This window comes from Dipodomys spectabilis, unplaced genomic scaffold (genome assembly GCF_019054845.1).
Source record: "Dipodomys spectabilis isolate Male_0828 unplaced genomic scaffold, ASM1905484v1 ptg000147l, whole genome shotgun sequence".
NCBI lineage: Eukaryota > Metazoa > Chordata > Mammalia > Rodentia > Heteromyidae > Dipodomys > Dipodomys spectabilis.
The window spans coordinates 7,641,939-7,661,774 of record NW_024870824.1 but is presented as its reverse complement, the minus strand read 5'-3'; the positions used below and the strand labels follow the sequence as shown (position 1 = coordinate 7,661,774).

At 43.4% G+C, this 19,836-nt stretch overlaps 1 protein-coding gene and 1 non-coding gene across 2 annotated transcripts; both read right to left on the bottom strand.

Moving 5' to 3' along the window:
* Positions 1 to 2,284: 2,284 nt before the first annotated feature.
* On the bottom strand, positions 2,285 to 19,713 carry Ik (IK cytokine). Its single transcript, XM_042691992.1, is given in 24 exon segments — positions 2,285 to 2,800; positions 2,885 to 2,919; positions 3,049 to 3,158; positions 3,348 to 3,435; positions 4,252 to 4,309; positions 4,995 to 5,068; positions 5,287 to 5,328; positions 5,330 to 5,379; positions 7,685 to 7,704; positions 7,942 to 7,994; positions 7,996 to 8,085; positions 8,087 to 8,125; positions 8,127 to 8,193; positions 8,339 to 8,378; positions 8,939 to 9,047; positions 10,240 to 10,403; positions 11,871 to 11,917; positions 12,015 to 12,085; positions 12,725 to 12,839; positions 13,007 to 13,174; positions 14,780 to 14,839; positions 16,012 to 16,104; positions 18,099 to 18,165; positions 19,605 to 19,713. Coding segments are annotated over 24 exon segments (1,704 nt in total). The 5' UTR covers positions 19,621 to 19,713; the 3' UTR covers positions 2,285 to 2,772.
* LOC122118275 lies at positions 5,930 to 6,033 on the bottom strand. Its single transcript, XR_006149313.1, has one exon. It is a non-coding gene; the product is annotated as a U6 spliceosomal RNA (small nuclear RNA).
* Positions 19,714 to 19,836: the final 123 nt, after the last annotated feature.

Genomic DNA, 19,836 nt, shown 5'->3' with positions numbered 1-19,836 from the left:
TCCGGCTTTTTTTCTCTTTGCTTATGTGGTGCTGAGGAATCGAACCCAGGGCCTCATGCATGCAAGGCATGCGCTCCACCACTGAGCCACTTTCACAGCCCCAGCACATGGATTTTTAATTTTTTATTTATTTTTGCAATTCCTGGGGCTTGCACTCGGCCTGGGCACTGTCCCTGAGCTTCTTGTGCTCAAGGCCAGCGCTCTACCACTGAAACCACAGCACCACTTCTGGCTTTTTCTGTTTATGTGGTACTGTGGAATTGAACCCAGGGCTTCATGCATGTAAGGCAAGCAATTCTACCACTAAGCCACATTCCCAGCCCCCACATATGGATTTTTTTATTGATTAAAAAAAAAAAACGAAAAAAAAATATGTAAAAATAAAATACATAAAAATAAAAAAATAAATACATAAAAAATACATACGTAAATGTGCCAGGTTCTTTGATTCTCACCTGTAATCCTGCAATCCTATCTACTCTGAAGCCTGAGATCAGAGGATGGAACTTTAAAATGAGCCAAAAAAGAAAAATCTGATTCTAGTTAACCAGTGAGGCCCTAAATTCAAGTCTTAGACCAGGGAAGGACCTGTTGATAGGAAAGATAGAGGCCAGTCATACCTGGCTTACTGAGGCCCAAAAACATAGCAAGCAGCAGGCAAGAGTACTCAAGAAGCAACAAAGCCCATCGCACCCAAAGATGACCATATGGACACTGAGAACAGGAAGCAGCCCATGAACAAGATCAAATCAAACTCCTCCTTCATGGCCAAAAGAACAGTGTAACTACTGCCCTTTCATACGGTTTTGTTCCACCCCTTAGCAGGCCTGTGAAGAGGAACAAGGCATGACATAGATGATGTTCAGGACTTATGGTTACCAAAGTTCATGATAGGAACACTCTGCAGAGTGGGACCAACACAGGGAGCAGGTGTTCTCATAGCTGAAAAGAACTTGTTGGTAGCTGCTGATCTTAACTTTTTGTGCTAGCACTGGTGCTTAAACTCAGGGCCTGGGCACTGTCCCTTTGCTTCTTCACTGAAGACTAGCATTCTACTGTTTGAGTCACAGCTCCTTCTGGGATCATTTTGGTGATTAATTGTAGGTAAGAGCCTCATGCACTTTCTTTCACAGGCTGGCTTGGAATCTTGATCCTCAGATCTCAGCTTCCTAAGGAGCTAGACTTGCAGGTATGAGCCACTGCCATCCAGCTAGAACTTTCTAAATCCTCTTATATGCTGATGCCTAACATGCTTGAGGAGGGAAAAGTGAGGTTAGGGGGCTTCAAGCAGGAGGTTATGTCTAATTTGCTGGCTAACTGGGGAGGGCTCTGCCCCTCCACCCCACTCCGCCCAGTTTCAGGGCTTGAACTCAGGGCCTAGGCACTTTCTCTGAGCTTTCTCCCCTCAAGGCCAGCACTCTACACTTTAAGCACCACTTCTGGTTTTCTGGAAGTTAACTGAAGGTCAGAGTCTCATGGACTTTCCTGCCTGGGCTGGCTTTGAACAAGATCCTCAGATCTAAGCCTCCTGAGTAACTAGAATTACAGGCGTGAGCCACCAGCACCAGCACTAGAGCTTTTATCCCCCGAGGCTGGGTGGTATTTGCAGAAATTGAATTTCAAACTGGCAGTCAACCTCCAGTTCATGGCCTTTTACCTAATTAGGAGTTCAGCCTACAGCCATGAGACCCATGATGTCATGTCTGAAATTAGTTATTCCAAGTGCTGTCACAGAAAGGGCCCAAGTTTAGCCTTTAAATGTCACTGATAAAATCAGCTTCTTCAGAAAGCCCTTTTCTAGGAATTGGGGGTTTAGCTCAGTTGTAGAGGGCATGTCATGTTTGATATACATAAAGCACTGGGTTGGATGCTTGGCACTGCAAAAATGAACAAAAAAAGCCCTTTTCTATCAGGAAAAAATGATCAAGGATAATGGCTATGCTTAGGGACTTTCTAGCTTTTCTTGGATCTGGTGAACCTGAGGTCTTAGACTCATAGTACACATTGACATGGAGACATTTAATCTAAATGAAGTGCTGACTCCTAATAATAAATACCAAAGTACTGACAGTGAGCAGAAAGCAAGAAAGGGGGAAAGAGACAGAATGGTATGGGGAGTAGGTCCACCCTGATCCTGAGCAAACTTTTCAGGATGAAGGGCACTAAGTCGTTTTGGCATAGGAGGGGGATTCTTGGATTGTATGGCCTGGGTACACAAGTTTCGGCCTCAAGGCATTTCCCCCAGATTTTTTCATCCTAGGAGGAAGCATTACTGAAACTCTCAGGAGGGGATAAAGTTTTTATTCCCATATGTGATTTTTATTAGATGCTTTCATCAAGAGCGAAGTCCCATACACGTTTTAGTCCACAGTTTTAGACCATGACAATCTTAGGAACTCTGCTCTAGGACTAACCTCATATAAAACTGAATGAGTCTGATAATTGAGACAACTCATCTTTACATCTGCCTACCTAAACCTAATACTCTTCTCTCAGGGAAGTCATTCTTCTCCCTCCACTGGGCACATTGGCTAGTAAACAAAAATGTAACTTTCTACTTCTAATTTTATACAATTAGTAAAATATGCTTCTTTCTGTTCTAGGGGGATGCTCAAGACAAGACTGGCTACCAATTTTAATGGAATCAGATGTTATGCAATAAAACTTTATACACATTTGCAAATAAAACAACAAATACCACCTTACAACCTTTCTAGAAATTATAGAAAGTAGAGAGAATACCCATGTGGATTTTTCAGTTGGAACTAAAGATTAGTATTTGGGTCTCTTCACTTCAACCTGCAATGGAAGGAGAAACAAGTCAGCATAACCAACAACTGAGCAATTCCCACCAGTCCCACAGAAGAAAAATAATGCTGTTTACCCATCAGCTTCCATCTTCTTCCTCTTCTCAATGATCTGTAAAATGAATAGTGCTAGTTTAAGCCCACCTGAGGTCCAAAGCTGACCTCACACTTCCTTGGTTTCTGCATCTGTGGGCCAGTGTTTGTCCTCCAGCTGAAACCTTCCACCAGAAAGTCCACTTACTGCACTGATCTTCTTCCACTGCCGATCAAGCTCTGCTTTGTCATTGGTTTCTTTAAATCGCCTGGTTTTCCGTCCTTCAGACATCTTAATACCCATACTGGAATGCAGCCCTAAAAAGGCCCATTGAAGGAAGAGGGGCATTAGAAGTTGCATGGCAGTAGCATGGTTTTCAGAGGGTTCTGTGGACAAAGTACTTCTCTGAAAATAGCTCAGCGAAACCATACACTCTAATCAGTGGCTTCTAGTCCACAAAAATTCCACACCCTCTTCATTCTCTGGTGTATTTAGTACCAACTCACTTGGGCAAAGCTTCCTTATGTTCATATACTCGCTGTATTCCTCCTGGGTATCAAAGTCCCAGCGGCCTAAGGGGCCCTTCTTGTTACCCTGTGGAAAAAACAGAAAGAGATGTCAACAGATAAAGAATTTAGCCCTAAGTAAACCCAGACTTTCCCATAATCTCAGTTCCTATTATTCAAAAATTCCACCCTAATAAATAATGCCAGAAGTGGAGCTGTAGCTCAAGTGGTAGAGTGCTAGCTTGTGCAAAAAAAAGCTCACAGACAACATCAGGCCTTAAGTTCAAAACCCAGGTCCAGCATTAAAAAAAAAAATTATGGGGGCTGGAAGGTGGCTCAGTGGTAGAGAGCTTGCCTTGCATGCATGAGGCCCTCCCCCCAATAGCTAGGATTACAGGCATTAGCCACTGGCTCTTTTCCATTTTTTTTTTGCTAGTCCTGGGGCTTGAACGCTGGACCTAGGGCTTAGGCACTGTCCCTGAGCTCCTTTTGCTCAAGGCTAGCACTCAACCACTGGAACCAGCACCATTTCCAGCTTTTTCTGCAAATGAGATAGTCTCAAGGATTTCCCTGCCTGGGCTGGCATAAAGCCATCCAAAGATCTCAGCCTCTTGAGTAGCTAGGATTTCAGTCATGAACCACTGGCGCCCAGGTTCCTTCCCATTTATTAATGTGTGTTCATTTCCTAGGATGGAAGTTAAAGCCTGATATTTTGTTTTGACCTTACCTCATTTAATCTTATGCAAACTACTCAAAACAATTAAGCTGTAATGATCTAAACTGTTAATGTTTTTATAGCTGCAGATGAAGGAAAATGAGGCTAGTAAATGAAACAATATTTGGGGAGTGGGGAAAAGGAAGTATGTTAAAGGATAACTGCCCAAAGGATAACTAAGCTTCATACCTGGTCCATTTTGCTATAATCCACCTCCTCGTCACTATCCACAGCCATGTCATCCATCCTAAAGACAAGAAGCAGTTAAATAGATACCATAGTCCCAGACTACTATATTTTATCCAAAAACCTATCCAGTTAAGAGGTTATTTTTTCTAGGCAGGACCACACCCCTCTACCTCCTACTCAAAGCCCAATAGAAGAGTTCATCCAAAGGGCTGGGAATAGTGGCTTAGTGGTATAGTGCTTGTCTAGCATGCATGAAGCCCTGGCTTCAATTCCTCAGTACCACATATACAGAAAAGCCATAAGTAGCACTGTGGCTCAAGTACTAGAGTGCGCGTCTTGAGCAAAAGAAGCTCAGGAAAAGTACCTAAGCCCTGAGTTCAAGCCCCAGGATTGGCCAAAAAAAAAAAAAAAGAGTTCATCTAAGCAAGAATACCCTGGAATCCCAGCAAGTCAAATTTTCTTTTTTTTTTTTAGGTCCGGTCCTGGGGCCTGAACTCTGGGCACTGGGCGCTGTCCCTCAGCTCTTTAGCTCAAGGCTAGCGCTCTACCACTTGAGCCACAGCGCCACTTCCGGCTTTTTTCTTTTTGCTTATGTGTGCTGAGGAATCGAACCCAGGGCCTCAGACATGCAAGGCAAGCGCTCTACCACTGAGCCACCTTCCCAGCCCTCAAATTTTCACCTGATTCCCAGAACTTGTCTTCCAGTCATCTCACCCTCCCTTCCCTTTCAAGGTCTCACGTACGTGGCAGGATAGCATTCTGCATAACTGTTAGACATGCCAAAGAAATCACCCAGCTGCTTTTTGTCTTCTGGCTTCTTCAATATACGTTATGTTAAAGAAAATTATACTTATTGAAAAACTTCAAGGGCTAATGGCTTCAATATGAAAATTCTCAGAAGCCAGTTCTAGATTTAACCAACAGGGTCCTGTGGGGTGAAACACCATATGGCTTTATCCCTGCCAAAATTCAAGCACAGAAGAAAGCAGAGGAGACAGGTAGAGTTGGAATAAATTAAAAACAGTTCTCTCGGACCATAAAGGATATGACTCCAGTGCCTTCCCAACTAGCAGACCCCTGCAAACTTTTCATTGATTGACTTGATCAAGTCTTTGGCAGACCCAGGTCCTAGAATAAAAGAGAAATTTGCTTAGACTTTGAGCAAGTTCTCTCAATATCTCCCCACAACCTACATCCACCTCCCTTTAAACTATTTTAAGCCAAGCACCAGTGGCTCATGCCTGTAATCCTAAATACTTATGAGGCTGAGATCTGAGGATCACAGTTCAAAGCCAGCCCAGGCTGAAAAGTCTTGTGAGACTCATTCTTATCTCCAATTAAACACCAAAGCCAGGAGTGAGTAGAGCCATGGCTCAAGTGGCAGAGCACCAGCCTTAAGCAATGAGGTTCAGGGGCAGTACCCAGGACCTTAAGTTCAAACCCCAGGGCTGCTGCGCGCGTTGTGCGCACACGCACGCACACGCACGCACGCGCACATACATACACACACACACACAAACACACACACAGCCTACTATATTTTGTTCAGACAAGGTCTTGCTGTCCTGGCTAACCTCAAAATTAGGATCTTACCTCATTTTCCAGGGTGCTGGAAGTATTGTAGTATATCAGTTTTGGCTTATTAAAACATGTTTTTAAGGCAATAGCAACTTTTACAAAAATATTGGGACACTTCACGAATTTGCATGTCATCTTTGCGCAGAGATCATGCTAATCTCGGTATTGTTCGAATTTTAGTATATGTGCTGCTGAGGCGAGGACTAATAACAACGTTTTTTTTTTTTTTGTCGGTCGTAGGGGCTTGAACTCTGGGCCTTGGCACTGTCCTTCAGCTCTTCAGCTCAAGGTGAGCACTCTACCGCGCCACTTCCGGTTTTCTGGTGGTTTATTGGAGATAGGAGTCTCACGGTCTCTCCTGCCCGGGCTGGCTTTTGAACCGTGATCCTCAGATCTCAGCCTCCTGAGTAGCTAGGATTACAGGCGTGAGCCACCAGCGCCCGGCTTAATAACAACTTTTGATCTAACAAAAAAAAAAAATTTTTTTTAAGGTCCAAAACCAGGACTCTGGGGCTGGGAAGGTGGCTCAGTGGTAAAGCGCTTGCCTTGCATGCATGAGGCCTGGGTTCGATTCCTCAGCACCACATAAGCAAAAGAAAAAAGCTGGAAGTGGTGCTGTGGCTCAAATGGTAGAGCGCTAGCCTTGAGCTGAAGAGCTGAGGGACAATGCCCAGGCCCAGAGTTCAGGCCCCACAACCATACCCACTACCATACCTACTACTTTTGCTCATTGGCTAGCACTCTACTAACTGGGCCACACCTCCAACCCTATCTAACAAAATTTTAACCAAACTTCATCTTTTAATGAGTCACTCCAGTTGGGATAACAATAGATTACCCAGAACCACTACACCCTCAACTACGGCAAACCTCAAAACTTCAGGACTGGAGGGCTTTTTCCTTTTGGTCAAGGGGCTTAAACTCAAGGACTGGGTGCTATCCCTGAGCTCTTTGACTCAAGCCTAGTGCTCTGCCACTTTGAGCCACAGCTGACTTCCAGTTTTCTGAGAGTTAATTAAATATAAGAATCTCATAGAGGGGCTGGGAAGGTGGCTTAGTGGTAGAGCGCTTGCCTTGCATGCCTGAGGCCCTGGGTTCGATTCCTCAGCACCACATAAGCAAAAAGAAAAAAGCCGGAAGTGGGCGCTGTGGCTCAAGTGGTAGAGTGCTAGCTTTGAGCTGAAGAGCTGCGGGGACAGCGCCCCAGGCCCAGAGTTTAGGTCCCATGACCGGACCCAAAAAAGAATCACATGGAAAAAAATAAATAAATAAATAAATAAAAATAAAAAAATAAAAATAAAAAGTCGGGCGCTGGTGGCCTCACACCTGTAATCCTAGCTACTCAGGAGGCTGAGATCTGAGGATCGCGGTTCAAAGCCAGCCTGGGCAGGAGAGACTGTGAGACTCCTATCTCCAATAAACCACCAAAAAACCAGAAGTGGCGCTATAGTTCAAGTGGTAGAGTGCTTGCCTTGAGCTGAAGAGCTGAGGGACAGAGCCCAGCCCAGAGTTCAAGTTCCACGACCGACCAAAAAAATAAATAAATAAATAAATAAGAATCTCATGACTTTCCAGCTCAAGTTGACTTTGAACTATGATCCTCAGATCTCAGCCTCCTGAGTAGCTAGGATTATAGATATGAGCCACCCAGTTGGGAGACTTTTATCAAAGAACAAATATTTCCCGCTATTGTTCAGGATAACAGATTCACTCTATTCCATAAAGTAAAACATGGTTCTTATGAAATCCTAGAACCAGGAAATTTCCCCATCCCACCTTCACCAGTTGTAAGCACAAGATCATAATTAGCCTAAGCATTGCTAGAGCCATACAAGGTGTTATGAATACAACCTACCTTTGTCAACATCCATGGGCCTGCAAATAAAACATAAAACAAGGTGAATGTCACTATATAAGATTCTACTCATCCCTCCCCACAAGTCTGAATGGATTTCCAAGCCCACCTTGTCCTCATTTCCAGGATCACTACTATCCTAGATTATTGCTCTTGATCTGATTGTTTCTGTGGAGACACAAGGCTCCTATAGACTAGAAGAGTCTCATACTTGGCTGGTGCAGGCAAAGAAGGTAAGCTCCACCATTTCGTCTCACCTCAGGAGCTCACATCTCACCTCATCATCCACTTTTGGCTTCTCAAAATAGCTTGTGCCTCTTCTTTTCTTCCTCTCTTTCTCGGTCCCGCTCTCGCTCCCTCTCTCCGATCTCGTCTCTCCTCTCCCGCTCCCGGTCCCGGTCCTCTGTCTCGTTCCCGATCACGCTCCCGTTCTCGATATCTCCTCTCGCTCCTTGTCCCGAGGTGTCTTGGTTGTAGAGGGAACATAGTCCCCAATGTCCTCAAAAATGCTGAGAAAAACAGGTATTACTAGCTGCCAATTTTACACATACTTCTACTTATCTTGACCATTTCTACAAATTTTCAACACCAAGACCTTTCCACTCTTGTCTTTGCCAAAGACAAGAGTGTATTTCCCTGGGCTAGTATACATACTTCATGTCAGCCTCAGGAGGCTTCTTCTCTTCCATCTTCCCTACAATAGAAAGAGAGAAGTCAGGAATAATCTCTTGAGGTGACTCCAACTCAGACTTATCATCCTCTCCAGTTCTCAATGACCTATTAGATAGCTTGTTTGAATTATAGAACAAAGTTACCTACCCTCTCTCCTGTTTCAAACCTAACCACTGCTTTTTTTTAAGTAAGCCAAACAAACAGAATCTAGGTATAAGCTTTTTTTTTTTTTTTTTTCTTAGGTCTGGTCATGCAGACTGAACTCTTGGCCTGGGCACTGTCCCTCAGCTCTTCAGCTCAAGGCTAGCGCTCTACCACTTGAGCCACAGCACCACTTCTGGCTTTTTTTTCTTTTTTTTGTTTGCTTTATGTTGTGCTGAGGAATCGAACCCAGGGCCTCATGCATGCAAGGCCTCTACCACTGAGCCACCTTCCCAGCCCCTAGGTATAAGCATTTGTAAATGATTCACTGCTGTTTTTCTCTGCTCTTTTGGAATCTACCAATTTCTGCAGAAGCTTTGGAAGACCATGGTTCTATCTCCAAAATGTGGGTAATATTTCTCTCCCGAATCCTTTACATACCTTTATCCTTCTTCTTGAGCTTCTTGTTGCGGGTACCCTGCCTCAGGTATGAAAGGATCTGAGTGAGTTTGCTGATGACAATGTCATTTGTTGTTAGTGTGGTCTGGGCCTGAAAAACCCCAAAGAGAAAGAAGGTTTTCCGACTGACCAGAATCCCTTCATTTAGTCATTTACACAATTCAACATTGAGAAGGAAGACAGGGAAAAGAGCTACAATAGAAGGAAATTCAAGACAGATGAAGAAGCATGCAAAGAGGCCCTGGGTCAAGAGTGAATCTGGAACTAACAAGAAAGCCAGGGCAGCTGGGCACTGGTGGCTCATGCCTATAATCTTAGCTACTCAGGAGGCTATAATCTAAGGATTGCATTCAACACCAGCCCAGGGAGGAAAGTCCATGAGACTCTTACCTCCAATTAACCACCAGAAAACTTGAACAGGAGCTGTGGCTCAAAATGGTAGAGCACTAGCATTGAGGAGAAAAGCTCAGAGACAGTCCCCAGGCCCTGAGTTCAAACCCCATAACAGAAAGATAGAAGGGAGAGAGGAAAAGTGGCAGGCAGGCCAGGGAAGCTGAGAGACTAGAAGGGAGGCATAGTGAAAGAATCTAAAATGGCCAGATATTACAGGAGCTCAGAAGCTCATGGAAGGGATTTTGCTCTTTATCCTAAAAACAAAAAACCTCACGACACTTCTAAAGAGTGGTGATAGAGGTATTTTCATTTAAAAAAGATCTCCCCTGGACATGTGTAAAAACCATAATGGAGGGGCTGGGAAGGTGGCTCAGTGGTAGAGCGCTTGCCTTGCATGCCTAAGGCCCTGGGTTCGATTCCTCAGCACCACATAAGCAAAAAGAATAAAAAAAAAAAACCATAATGGAAGCTGAAATGGAGAGACTATAGGGTGATGGATGACAAAGAATATAAGGTTTTTTTGGAGGGATGAGGAACATATTCTAACATTGATTGTGGTTGTGACTACAAACTCAACAAATGTATTAAAAACCACTGAGTCAACTTTCAGAAGATGAATTATATAGCATGCTAATTATATCTCAATAAAAACAAGATAACAATATACTAGAAAGGAAATCAGAGCAGGAATAGGAAAGACAATCAGGGTCGTTATTCAATAGTTGTAGCAAGAGATTGGGGCATAGACTAGAATGTTAGAGATGAAGAAAAGTGAATGGATTCAATGGAAACTTAGGAGGTAAAAACTGAACAGAACTTGATGATATGGTAACTAAGGGGTAGGGCAGAGACAGATTCCAAGTATAAGCGCCCTCAAAACTGTTACTCACCTCCATGGTTGGGCAATCAGCCTTGCTACGGATAAGTGTGGTGGGAATATCTGTGTCAGCATACTCATCGTCCAGGTCTACCACATAGGCCATGCGGCCTGGTAAGAACAGCTCATTCCGCTCATAGGCTTTGCTCTTAAAAAGCATACGATAAACATTGCGGCCTACACAAAGGGGAAAACCAACAAACAGCCAATGGGAACCTTCTATAACAGCAAACATTTATTAACTGCTCACTTGTGCCACACATCAGGCCAAATACTATTCATACTTTGCTTTAGTGAGTCTTTACAATAACCTTGTGAGATAAGAATTATTACTTTTTGTCCCTCCCCCACAGTATAACCCCTGCTTTCACTATATTTGATGTCAGTATAACTTGTAGAGGAGATGGGGAAAAACCAGTTATTTAAGGATACAGGTGGACCTGTTGCAACAATGAGAAGTACAAGTTGTCATGTCCAAAACGAGCTTTACAATGCCGGTGCGCGGTGGGGGGGGGGGGGGGGGGGGGGGTGGTGGCTGGGAAGGGATGTGAAGGGTAAACCAAAGGAGGAGGCTGCAATGCTTGGTAAGAAATGTACACATTATCCTGCCCATGTAATTGTAACCCCTCTGTACAGTATGTTCACAAATAAAATTAAATTAAATTAAAAAAAAAAAGAATTATTACTTTTTGCTGAGAAGAACACTAAGACTGAAAATTAAATGATTTATCTAGTCATATAGCTATGAGCAGAGAGAAGAATAGGACCTAAGCAGTCTAACTCCAAAGCCTGGGTTCCCATTCATTCTTCTATGATGCCTTTTCAAGGACACTATAGCCACATTATATTAGGCCCTGTGAGGAAGGATGAGGTTTAATGTAATACTAATGATAATGGAAAAAACAACTACACTATAGGCTCAATATCAGAGATATTTTGTATATTTTATTTCTCTTTATCTCTAAATAATCCCGAGGTAAACATTAAGCCAGTTCTTACATATGAACAACAGTAAACAAAGTCAGCTAAAATCATATACTTATAGTGATTTTATAATAAGAATTCAAACCCCGGTCTGAGATGCTATACTCTGAATTCTCAGTCCCTTCCTCCCTCCCTAAGCCTTAATTCTCAAATACCCACTAGTCTAAAGAGATATAAATAGTGTAAACTATGTACATGTCTGAGTTCTATTATACTTTCTGGAAACTAGCTGGTTTGAGGGTCAAAAACAAGAGGAAGCTGGGCGCCAGTGGCTCACACCTGTAATCCTAGTGACACAGGAGGCTGAGATCTGAGGATCACGGTTCAAAGCCAGCCCAGGCAAGAAAGTCGGTGAGACTCTTATTTCCAATAAACCACTAGAAAACCGGAAGTGGTGCTGTGGCTCAAGCGGTAGAGAGCTCGCCTTGAGCTGAAGAGTGCAGGGACAGTGCCCAAGCCCAGAGTTCAAGTACCATGACTGACCAAAAAAAAAAAAAAAAAAGGGGGAGGTTAATGGTGTGTATATTTAAAAAAACAAAACAAAACATAAAACAAGAGGAAAAGAAGCTGAGAGAAAGAAGAAGCATCTCCTCTTAACACCATTAAATTCTCTAAAATTTCACCAAGAATGCATCACTAGTAGAGAAACTCTGTACTCACCAAGGCGTGTTTTAAATTCAATTTTGTTCTCAGGATCCTCATCTTTCCTAAAAAGACCAAAAAGATTTGTTGTTATTGTTGTTAAATAGGTTCCTATTTTAGGCCCCATCTGTCTAAATTCTCAAGCCTTCGCTATTAACTTACTTGGTTTCCTTTTGAGGTTTCTCCATCAACTCCTCTTCCTCTTTCTCTTTGCTGGCAATCTCAGCTCGTACCTAACAGGAAAGCAGTAGAGTTCCAGCATCCATTCATTTTATATACATTAACTGAACATCACTGTACCACAATGCCAGGTAATAAGAATACAATCATAAACAAGGCACTGTCCACACTCTAATGGACTTTATAGCAGGAAATAACTTTCAACAGAATGTCATAATTGTTTTAGTAAGTGAAAAAGAAGGGATACACAAGGATACAGGAAAAGGGAAGTAAGGAATAGGGGGCTTAACCATACCTGATCAGGAAAGGCTTCCCCAAAGGAAATAAAATTTAGGTGATACTTGAAAGATGAGCAGCTAGTGCTACAGAAAAGCTATTTCTTCTAGACTAGATAATTAGGATTATGGGGAATCCCAATAAAAGCCCTCAGAATTCTAGTATTACTACATACCTGCTCACCAGAACACACCTTTTTTTTTTTTTTTTTTTTTTTGTCAGTCATGGGGCCTGAACTCTGGGCTTAGGCATTGTCCCTCAGCTCTTCAGCTCAAGGCTAGCACTCTATCACTTAAGCCACAGTACCACTTCTGGCTTTTTCTGCTTATGTGGTGCTGAGGAATCGAACATTATGCACCATGCATACAAGGCAAGCACTCTACCATTGAGTCACCTTCCCAGCCCCCAGAATTCACCTTTTGAAGAAGAGCAAAATCCAAGCCTTTCACCAAGTGGGTATGTTCCATGTCACCACCCAAAAATTTGGACTCCTGGATCAACTGTCTTCTCTTCTCTGCAGCTGATTTGTCCCTGTATAATGAAAAAGGCCACACTAGTAAAGTATTTTGTAAGTGGCAAGTATCTCTTGAAATGACTTAGAATAGGCTCCAAAGGAGGATAAATAGAAAGAAGGGTTCATGTTAAGATGAGACTCTGAGATGCTAAGAGAACCATGCAGTGTTCCCCTTGGTACTCACGCCTCTGCTGTGGGGCCCACAGCCCTATAGTTGGCTGTGGTGCTAATCAGCTCGGTTTCCTCATAATCTTTGTTCACACCATCTCTTCGTTCCTTGGCACGGTCCCGGTACTTCTCTGCTAGCTCTCTCTCTCTCTCAATTTCTTGTTGGCGTAGCTTAGCATAATAACTAACAAGAAAAATCAATTATGTAAGGCTCACCAGCGACAATCTCAGAGTAGCTGCTGCTCCTGCCAGCTTCCTTATAATTCCATCCAGCTATAAATATTCTAATACAAATGCAGATCACCTGTGGGTAGCCCTCAAAACCAGAAATAGTTTTTTCCTGGTCACAGATATACTTTTTTAATGCTTCCTTGGGACACTCCATCTGTATCTATACAGCTATTTAATGCCTCCTAACACTACAGATTCCATAGACATTCACACACACACAAAAATTCTTGGGCTGGGAAGGTGGCTCAGTGGTAGAGTACTTAGCTTGCATGCATGAGGTCCTAGGTTCAATTCCCCAGCACCACATAAGCAAAAAGAAAAAAAGCCGGAAGTGGCGCTGTGGCTCAAGTGGTAGAGTGCTAGCCTTGAGCTGAAGAGCTGAGGGACAGCACCCTGGCCGAGTTAAGGCCCATGACCAACAACAACAAAAAAAATCCGTTTTAATTTTTTTTTTTTTTGCCAGTCCTGGACTTGAATTCAGGGCCTGGGCACTGTCCCTGAGCTTTTTTGCTCAAGGCTAGCACTTTCCCATTGAGCCACAGCGCCACTTGCAGCATTTTCTGTTTATATGATGCTGAGGAATCAAACATGGGGATTCATGCATACTAATCAAGCACTCTACCACTGAGCCACATTCCTAGCCCTGAGTTTTTTTGGGGTTTTTTTTTTTTTTGTTCGGTTGTGGGGCTTGAACTCTGGGCCTGCGCTCTATCCCTCAGCTCTTCATCTCAAGGTGAGGGCTCTTACCACTTGAGCCACAGTGCCACTTCTAGTTTTTTGAGTTGTTTTATTGGAGATAAGAGTCTCACAGACTTTTCCTGCCTAGGTTGGCTTTGAACCGCAATCCTCAGATCTCAGTTTCCTGAGAGCTAGGATTACAGGCTTGAGCCACCAGCGCCCAGCCCAGCCCTGAGTTTTTATCTTTTAAATTTCAGCTGAAAAATGATTTGTTCTTTTTTCTCCATAACTTAGAAAATAGGAAGGCAAAGAAGTAGATCCAGAAAAATTACATAATGATGATGGTAACTACAATTTGGTGGTGGTTACTATATACCAGATACTGGTGCTAAATGTTTATATGCATTAACATAGTTAAAAGTTTTAAGAGCCTAAATAAAGTTTTGTTTGTTTTTTCCGGTCGTGGGACTTGAACTCTGGGCCTTGGCTCAGCTCTCCAGCTCAGGGCTAGCACTTTACTACTTGAGCCACAGAGCCACTTCTGGATTTATGGAAAAAGGAGTTTCATGGACTTTCCTGCCTGGGCTGGCTTTGAACCTGGATCCTCAGATCTCAGCCTCCTGAGTAGCTAGGATTACAGGCATGAACCACCAGCGCCCAACAAAAAAAAAAAATTTTTTTTTAAATTATCTGTATCTTATCCATGGATTAGAAAGGTTCAACAAAATAGATTTTTCTAGCTAGAGACTGATAACAAAATATAGACAGGCTGAATCCCAAGACCAACACTAGCATTTTATTACTCCACTCTACGAAGAAAGAAAACCTCAAAACAACAAAGGAAAACTTCAAACTATTTCTTTCCCCACCATCCCTTCACCTTTTCTTTTTTCTCCTTCGTGCAGCTGGATCTTCATCCTCATTGTACTCTCTTGGCATCCTAGAAGAGACAAGAAATTCACCAATAGTAAAATATTGCCTCAGCCCTGGGAACCCCAAGAAGCCTTGAAGACTGACGAAAGAAAAGCCTAGGGCAGGGAAGGTGGCTCAGTGGTAGAGTGTTTGCCTTGCATGCATGAGACCCTGGGTTCGATTCCTCAGCACCACATAAGCAGAAACATCCAGAAGTGGTGCTGTGGCTCAAGTGGTAGAGTGCTAGCCTTGAGCTGAAGAGCTAAGGGACAGTGCCTAGGCCCAGAGTTCAGGCCCCACAACCAACCAACCAAAAAGAAAAAAGAAAAGCCTAGAACTAGCCAAAACAACAGTTTCAATCAGGCAGAAATACAAGTCAGTATTTGTAGGTAAGTAGTCCTCACACTTTAAAGAGCATCCTAAGCCAGCCACTGGTGGCTCACACCTGTAATCCAAGCTACTTAGGAAGCTGAGAATAGGAAGACTACAGTTTGAGTCCAGGAAGAAAAGTTCTTCTCAACCTATATTTGGGTGCAGTGGCATGTACTTGTCATTCTAAATATCATGGAAGACTGAGATTAGGATGATTGTAGTGCCAGGCCATTGGGGATGAAAATCTGAGAGACTGTCTCAATGAAAGGGAAGGTGGATGCAGTGGTCTGTGCTCAGGAGGAAAGGAAGCAACACTATTATCCAAACCAAAACCGTGAAAAACAAGATTGTAAACACTGTTCAGGGGTATCACACACCAGCTTAGCAAGTATAAGCCCCTCAGTTCAAACCCAGTACCATATTCCACCCCCTCTGAGGAGTATCATAAACATGTAAGGACCTATACTGACATTATATATCTCCAAGTATTTGTCCCAGAGTGTGTAGGGCAACAACAAGTTGACATAGCTGTTGAGTGCAGCACCAGTGACTACTATTAAAGTAGTCCCTAGAAACAAACCCTAAGAAACAGAACCCATGGCATCCCAGTCATCATTGGAGCTTCAATATTTATAGGGAAAAAAAAAAATCAAACAACAGGCTTCAAAAAATAAGTAATTAATTAAAATAAACTAGTCTTGGGCTAGAGGCATGACACAAGTATAGAGAACAAAACCCTGAGTTTAAACCCCAATACTGCCACAAAGAGAATGGGATAAGAAGGAATAAAGAAATAAGGGAGAAGGATGAGATCACCTCAAGACTTACTCATGGTGACGTGACTTAGAAGGTGGTGCAGAGGTAGGTGCAGCCCTTGGGGTCATGAGAAGTTTCCTGAAATCTTCATTGGTGAGTTTTGATCTAGAAGAAATACCAAAGATTTTAAAAACTAACATCCAATAGGAAATGAAACTTTAATAGAAACCAGGAAAATATAAGTCCTTTAACACATTAGTGTTTACTAAAAAAGTTTAATAAATCAAATATGCATAAGAATTTTGGAAGTGGATCCTCTAGTATACTGCTAAAGGGAATGTGAACCAATTTGGAAAGCAATCTGGCAGTATTTATTAAAACTAAAGTGGATGTACCGTATGAATCAGCAATTCCATTTATCTCAATTTAACCTTGCCAATTACTTTCATATATATATACAAGAAGTTTAAGCCAGGCACTGGTAGCTAACCCCTGTAATCCTAGCTACATAGGAGGCTAAGATCTGAGGATTATGGTTTAAAGCCAGCCCGAGCAAGAAAGTCGACTCTAATCTCCAATAAACTAGAAAACCAGAAGTGGTGCTATGGTTCAAGCAGTAGAGCACTCGCCTTGAGCTGAAGGGCGCAGGGACAGCGCCTAAGCCCAAAGTTCAAGCCCCAAAACCAACCAAAAAAAAAAAAAAAAAAGAAGTTTACAAAGCAGGTTCAACAGAAGACTGAAAAATAAGAAAGATGGAAACAATATAAATATCTGTTAAGAGAATAACAATTCACTATGACAGTATTTCTCATTTGTAGGAAAGAGCACTTATGGTATAAGAAGCAATTTTAAATAGCACCCTGACAGGGACTCCCTTCATAACTAAACTATAGCAGGACTCCTTTGAGAATCTACTAACTAGAGCTCTTCTTTGTCCTGCTGACTCTAGTCTCCAAAGGTAATCCTGCTATCTCAAACTAAAATACTTCCGCTATTAATTCAACTGTTTCTGCTTTGCTTTAAAATCAGTATTGCTTTAAAACCAGTTTTCCTCCTAGTTCTAAAATTCAGCTTTGATGGGCTGGGAAGGTGGCTCAGTGGTAGAGCGATTGCCTTGCATGCATGAGGCCCTGGGTTCAATTCCTCAGCACCACATAAGCAAAAAGAAAAAAGCCAGAAGTGGCGCTGTGGCTCAAGTGGTAAAGCGCTAGCCTTGAGCTGAAGAGCTGAGGGACAGAGCCCAGGCCCAGAGTTCAGGCCCCACGACCGGACCCAAAAAGAAAGAAAGAAAGAAAGGAAGGAAGGAAAGAAGGAAGGAAGGAAGGAAGGAAGACTGAGCTCATAGTGGAGTCACATGTGATGAGAGGTTAAAGCAGGAAGACTATAGGTTAGAGTCCAGCCAGGTATACATAACCTAAAAAAAAACAAAAGTGGTCAAGTGGTCACTGTTCAAAACCAGCCTGGCCAGGAAAATCCATGAAACTCTTTATCTCCAATAAACCACCAGAAAACTAAAAGTGGCACTGTGACTCAAGAGGTAGTGTGCTAGCCTTGAGCTGAAGAGCTAAGGGACAGCGCTCAGGCCCCAAGTTCAAGCCCCATGACCAGAAAAAAAAAAAAAAAATTAGAACCAGTGTGAAGCCAGGCACTGGTAGCTCACATCTGTAACCCTGGCTATTCAGGGGACTGAGATCTGAGTACCTCCATTCCAAAACAACTTGGGCAGAAGTAAAAAGCAGAAATGGAGGTATGGCTCAAGGGTTAGGCATTAGACCTGGGGGGGGGGGGGGGGGAAGCAAAACAAGAGCTAGAGATCCTGAGTTCAAGCCCTAGTACTTGCAACCAAAGGGGATGGAGGCGGGGAGGCATTTGGAAAAGTTGTCAAACACAAGTTTACTTTTATTTCCAATGTTTTAATTTTGTATGGGAAGAATCCCTGTATATGTGATTAAGCAACACTTTAAAAAAAACTAGGCCTTTTCCTACCAGAATTTCTCCTTATGTAGTACATCCAATCCACTTTAAGGTTCCCAGAGATAAAGGTCAGGAAGTAAAATATTTTACCATCTTTGCTGACAAGAGGATTCTTTCATCAGCACTACCATTCCTACTTATTCATTGTTCAGTTCATTTCCTGGGTCCTGGAACAAAATACTCACTGGTGGAAAGAATGAGGATCATCCACATCATGGCCATCTGGAGCCAAAGGGTTGGAGAACGGTTCACCTAACAAAAAAGAATTAACATTAGGGCTGGGATGTGGCTTAGTGGTAGAGTGTTTACCTAGCATGCATGAAGCCCTGGGTTCAATTCCTCAGTACCAGAAACAGAAACAGCTGGAAGTGGTGCTGTGGTTCAAGTGGTAAGAGTGCTAGCAAAAGAAGCTCAGGGACAATGCCCCGGCCCTGAGTTCAAGCCCCAGGATTGGGGGGGGGGGGGGGGAAGCAGAATTAACATTAATTCAGCTCTTTTTTTCCCCCCAGTGCTAATCCAGCTCTTATGTGTCAGTCCTGTACAAAATCTGGAATTATAGCAGTAAACAACACAGAAGGAAGAGGTAAGAACAACAGTAATCAAGAAGGTTGTAAGTGCTAACATGGGAAAACTGAGCTATGGGAGCACAAAGAGGTTCCTCTACCTCAGGTGGAGGATCAGCACTTTCCTAAAAAGCACATCTGAAATGCTACATCAAAAGTTCAAGGCCGGGCACGAATTGCCCATGCCCGTAATCCTAGCTACCTAGGCTGAGATCTGAGGATCTCAGTTCAAAGCCAGCCTGGGCAGGAAAAGTCCACCACTAGAAAACCAGACATGGCGCTGTGACACAAGTGGTAGAGCGCTAGCCTTGAGCTGAAGAGCTGAGGGACAGCGCCCAGGCCCAGAGTTCAAGCCTCATGACCGACCAAAAACAAAACGAGTTCAAGGGCTGGTTAATGTAGCTTAGTGGTAGGTGCTTGACTAGCATGCATGACGCTTGGGTTTGATTTCCCAGTTCCACATAAACAGAAAAAGTCTGAAAAGTGGTGCTGTGGTTCAAGTGAGAATGTAGCTTTGAACAAAAGAAGCTCAGGGACAGTGCCCAGTTCCTGAGTTCAAGCCCCAGGACTGGCAAAAATCAATAAACAAAAGAGCTCAAGCCTTGGGCATGCCTATAATCCCAACTACTACGGGGGGCGGAGGGAAGTGGGTGGTGAGGCCGGAGAACCAAGTGTACAAGGCCAACCAGGGCAACAGAGGAAGACACCCCCCTCCCCCGTTTCCAAAAACAACGCTGTGGCGGAGGAATGAGCACAATTCACTATTTAGATAAAGGAAGGGTGAGAGTGGGCTTTTAAAAAGCGTCCGTCCTCACGTAAATTAGCAAGAAGGAAGCTCGGAAAGACCTGGTGTGGTGGACCACGCCCGTAATTCCAGCTAATAAAGAAGCAAACCTAAGAGAGTGAGAGTTCGAGACCAACCAGGGCAAAGCTGGTGGGTCTGAACCGCAGAAAAACATAAAAAACCAAAGCAAAACTCAGTGTGAAGCAGCCTGGCCTCTCCGAAGGCCCAATGGCTTCGTAGGGCTCCAAGCGCCACACGACACCGGCTTAAACGCTGCCAAATTAAATTAAGTGTCCCCAGTTCTGCGATACAGCAAGAAAGAGCTGTTGACCCGAGTGTCTTACTGTCCCGCTCCGGCATTTTGTCCGCAGTCTTTCCACAGAAGCAAGCGCCAAATCTCCGGCAATAAACCGACGGCGTCAAGCTTTTCCCACAATCCACCTCGGAACGCTCAGTACTTCCGGCTTCCTCCCCCTCGTTTGGGTCGCGGAGATTGAACTGAGACGTCACGGATATCTATCATACCTTCATGTCATTGGCTAATATTTACCCCGCCCACTAGCGTCATCCAATCTG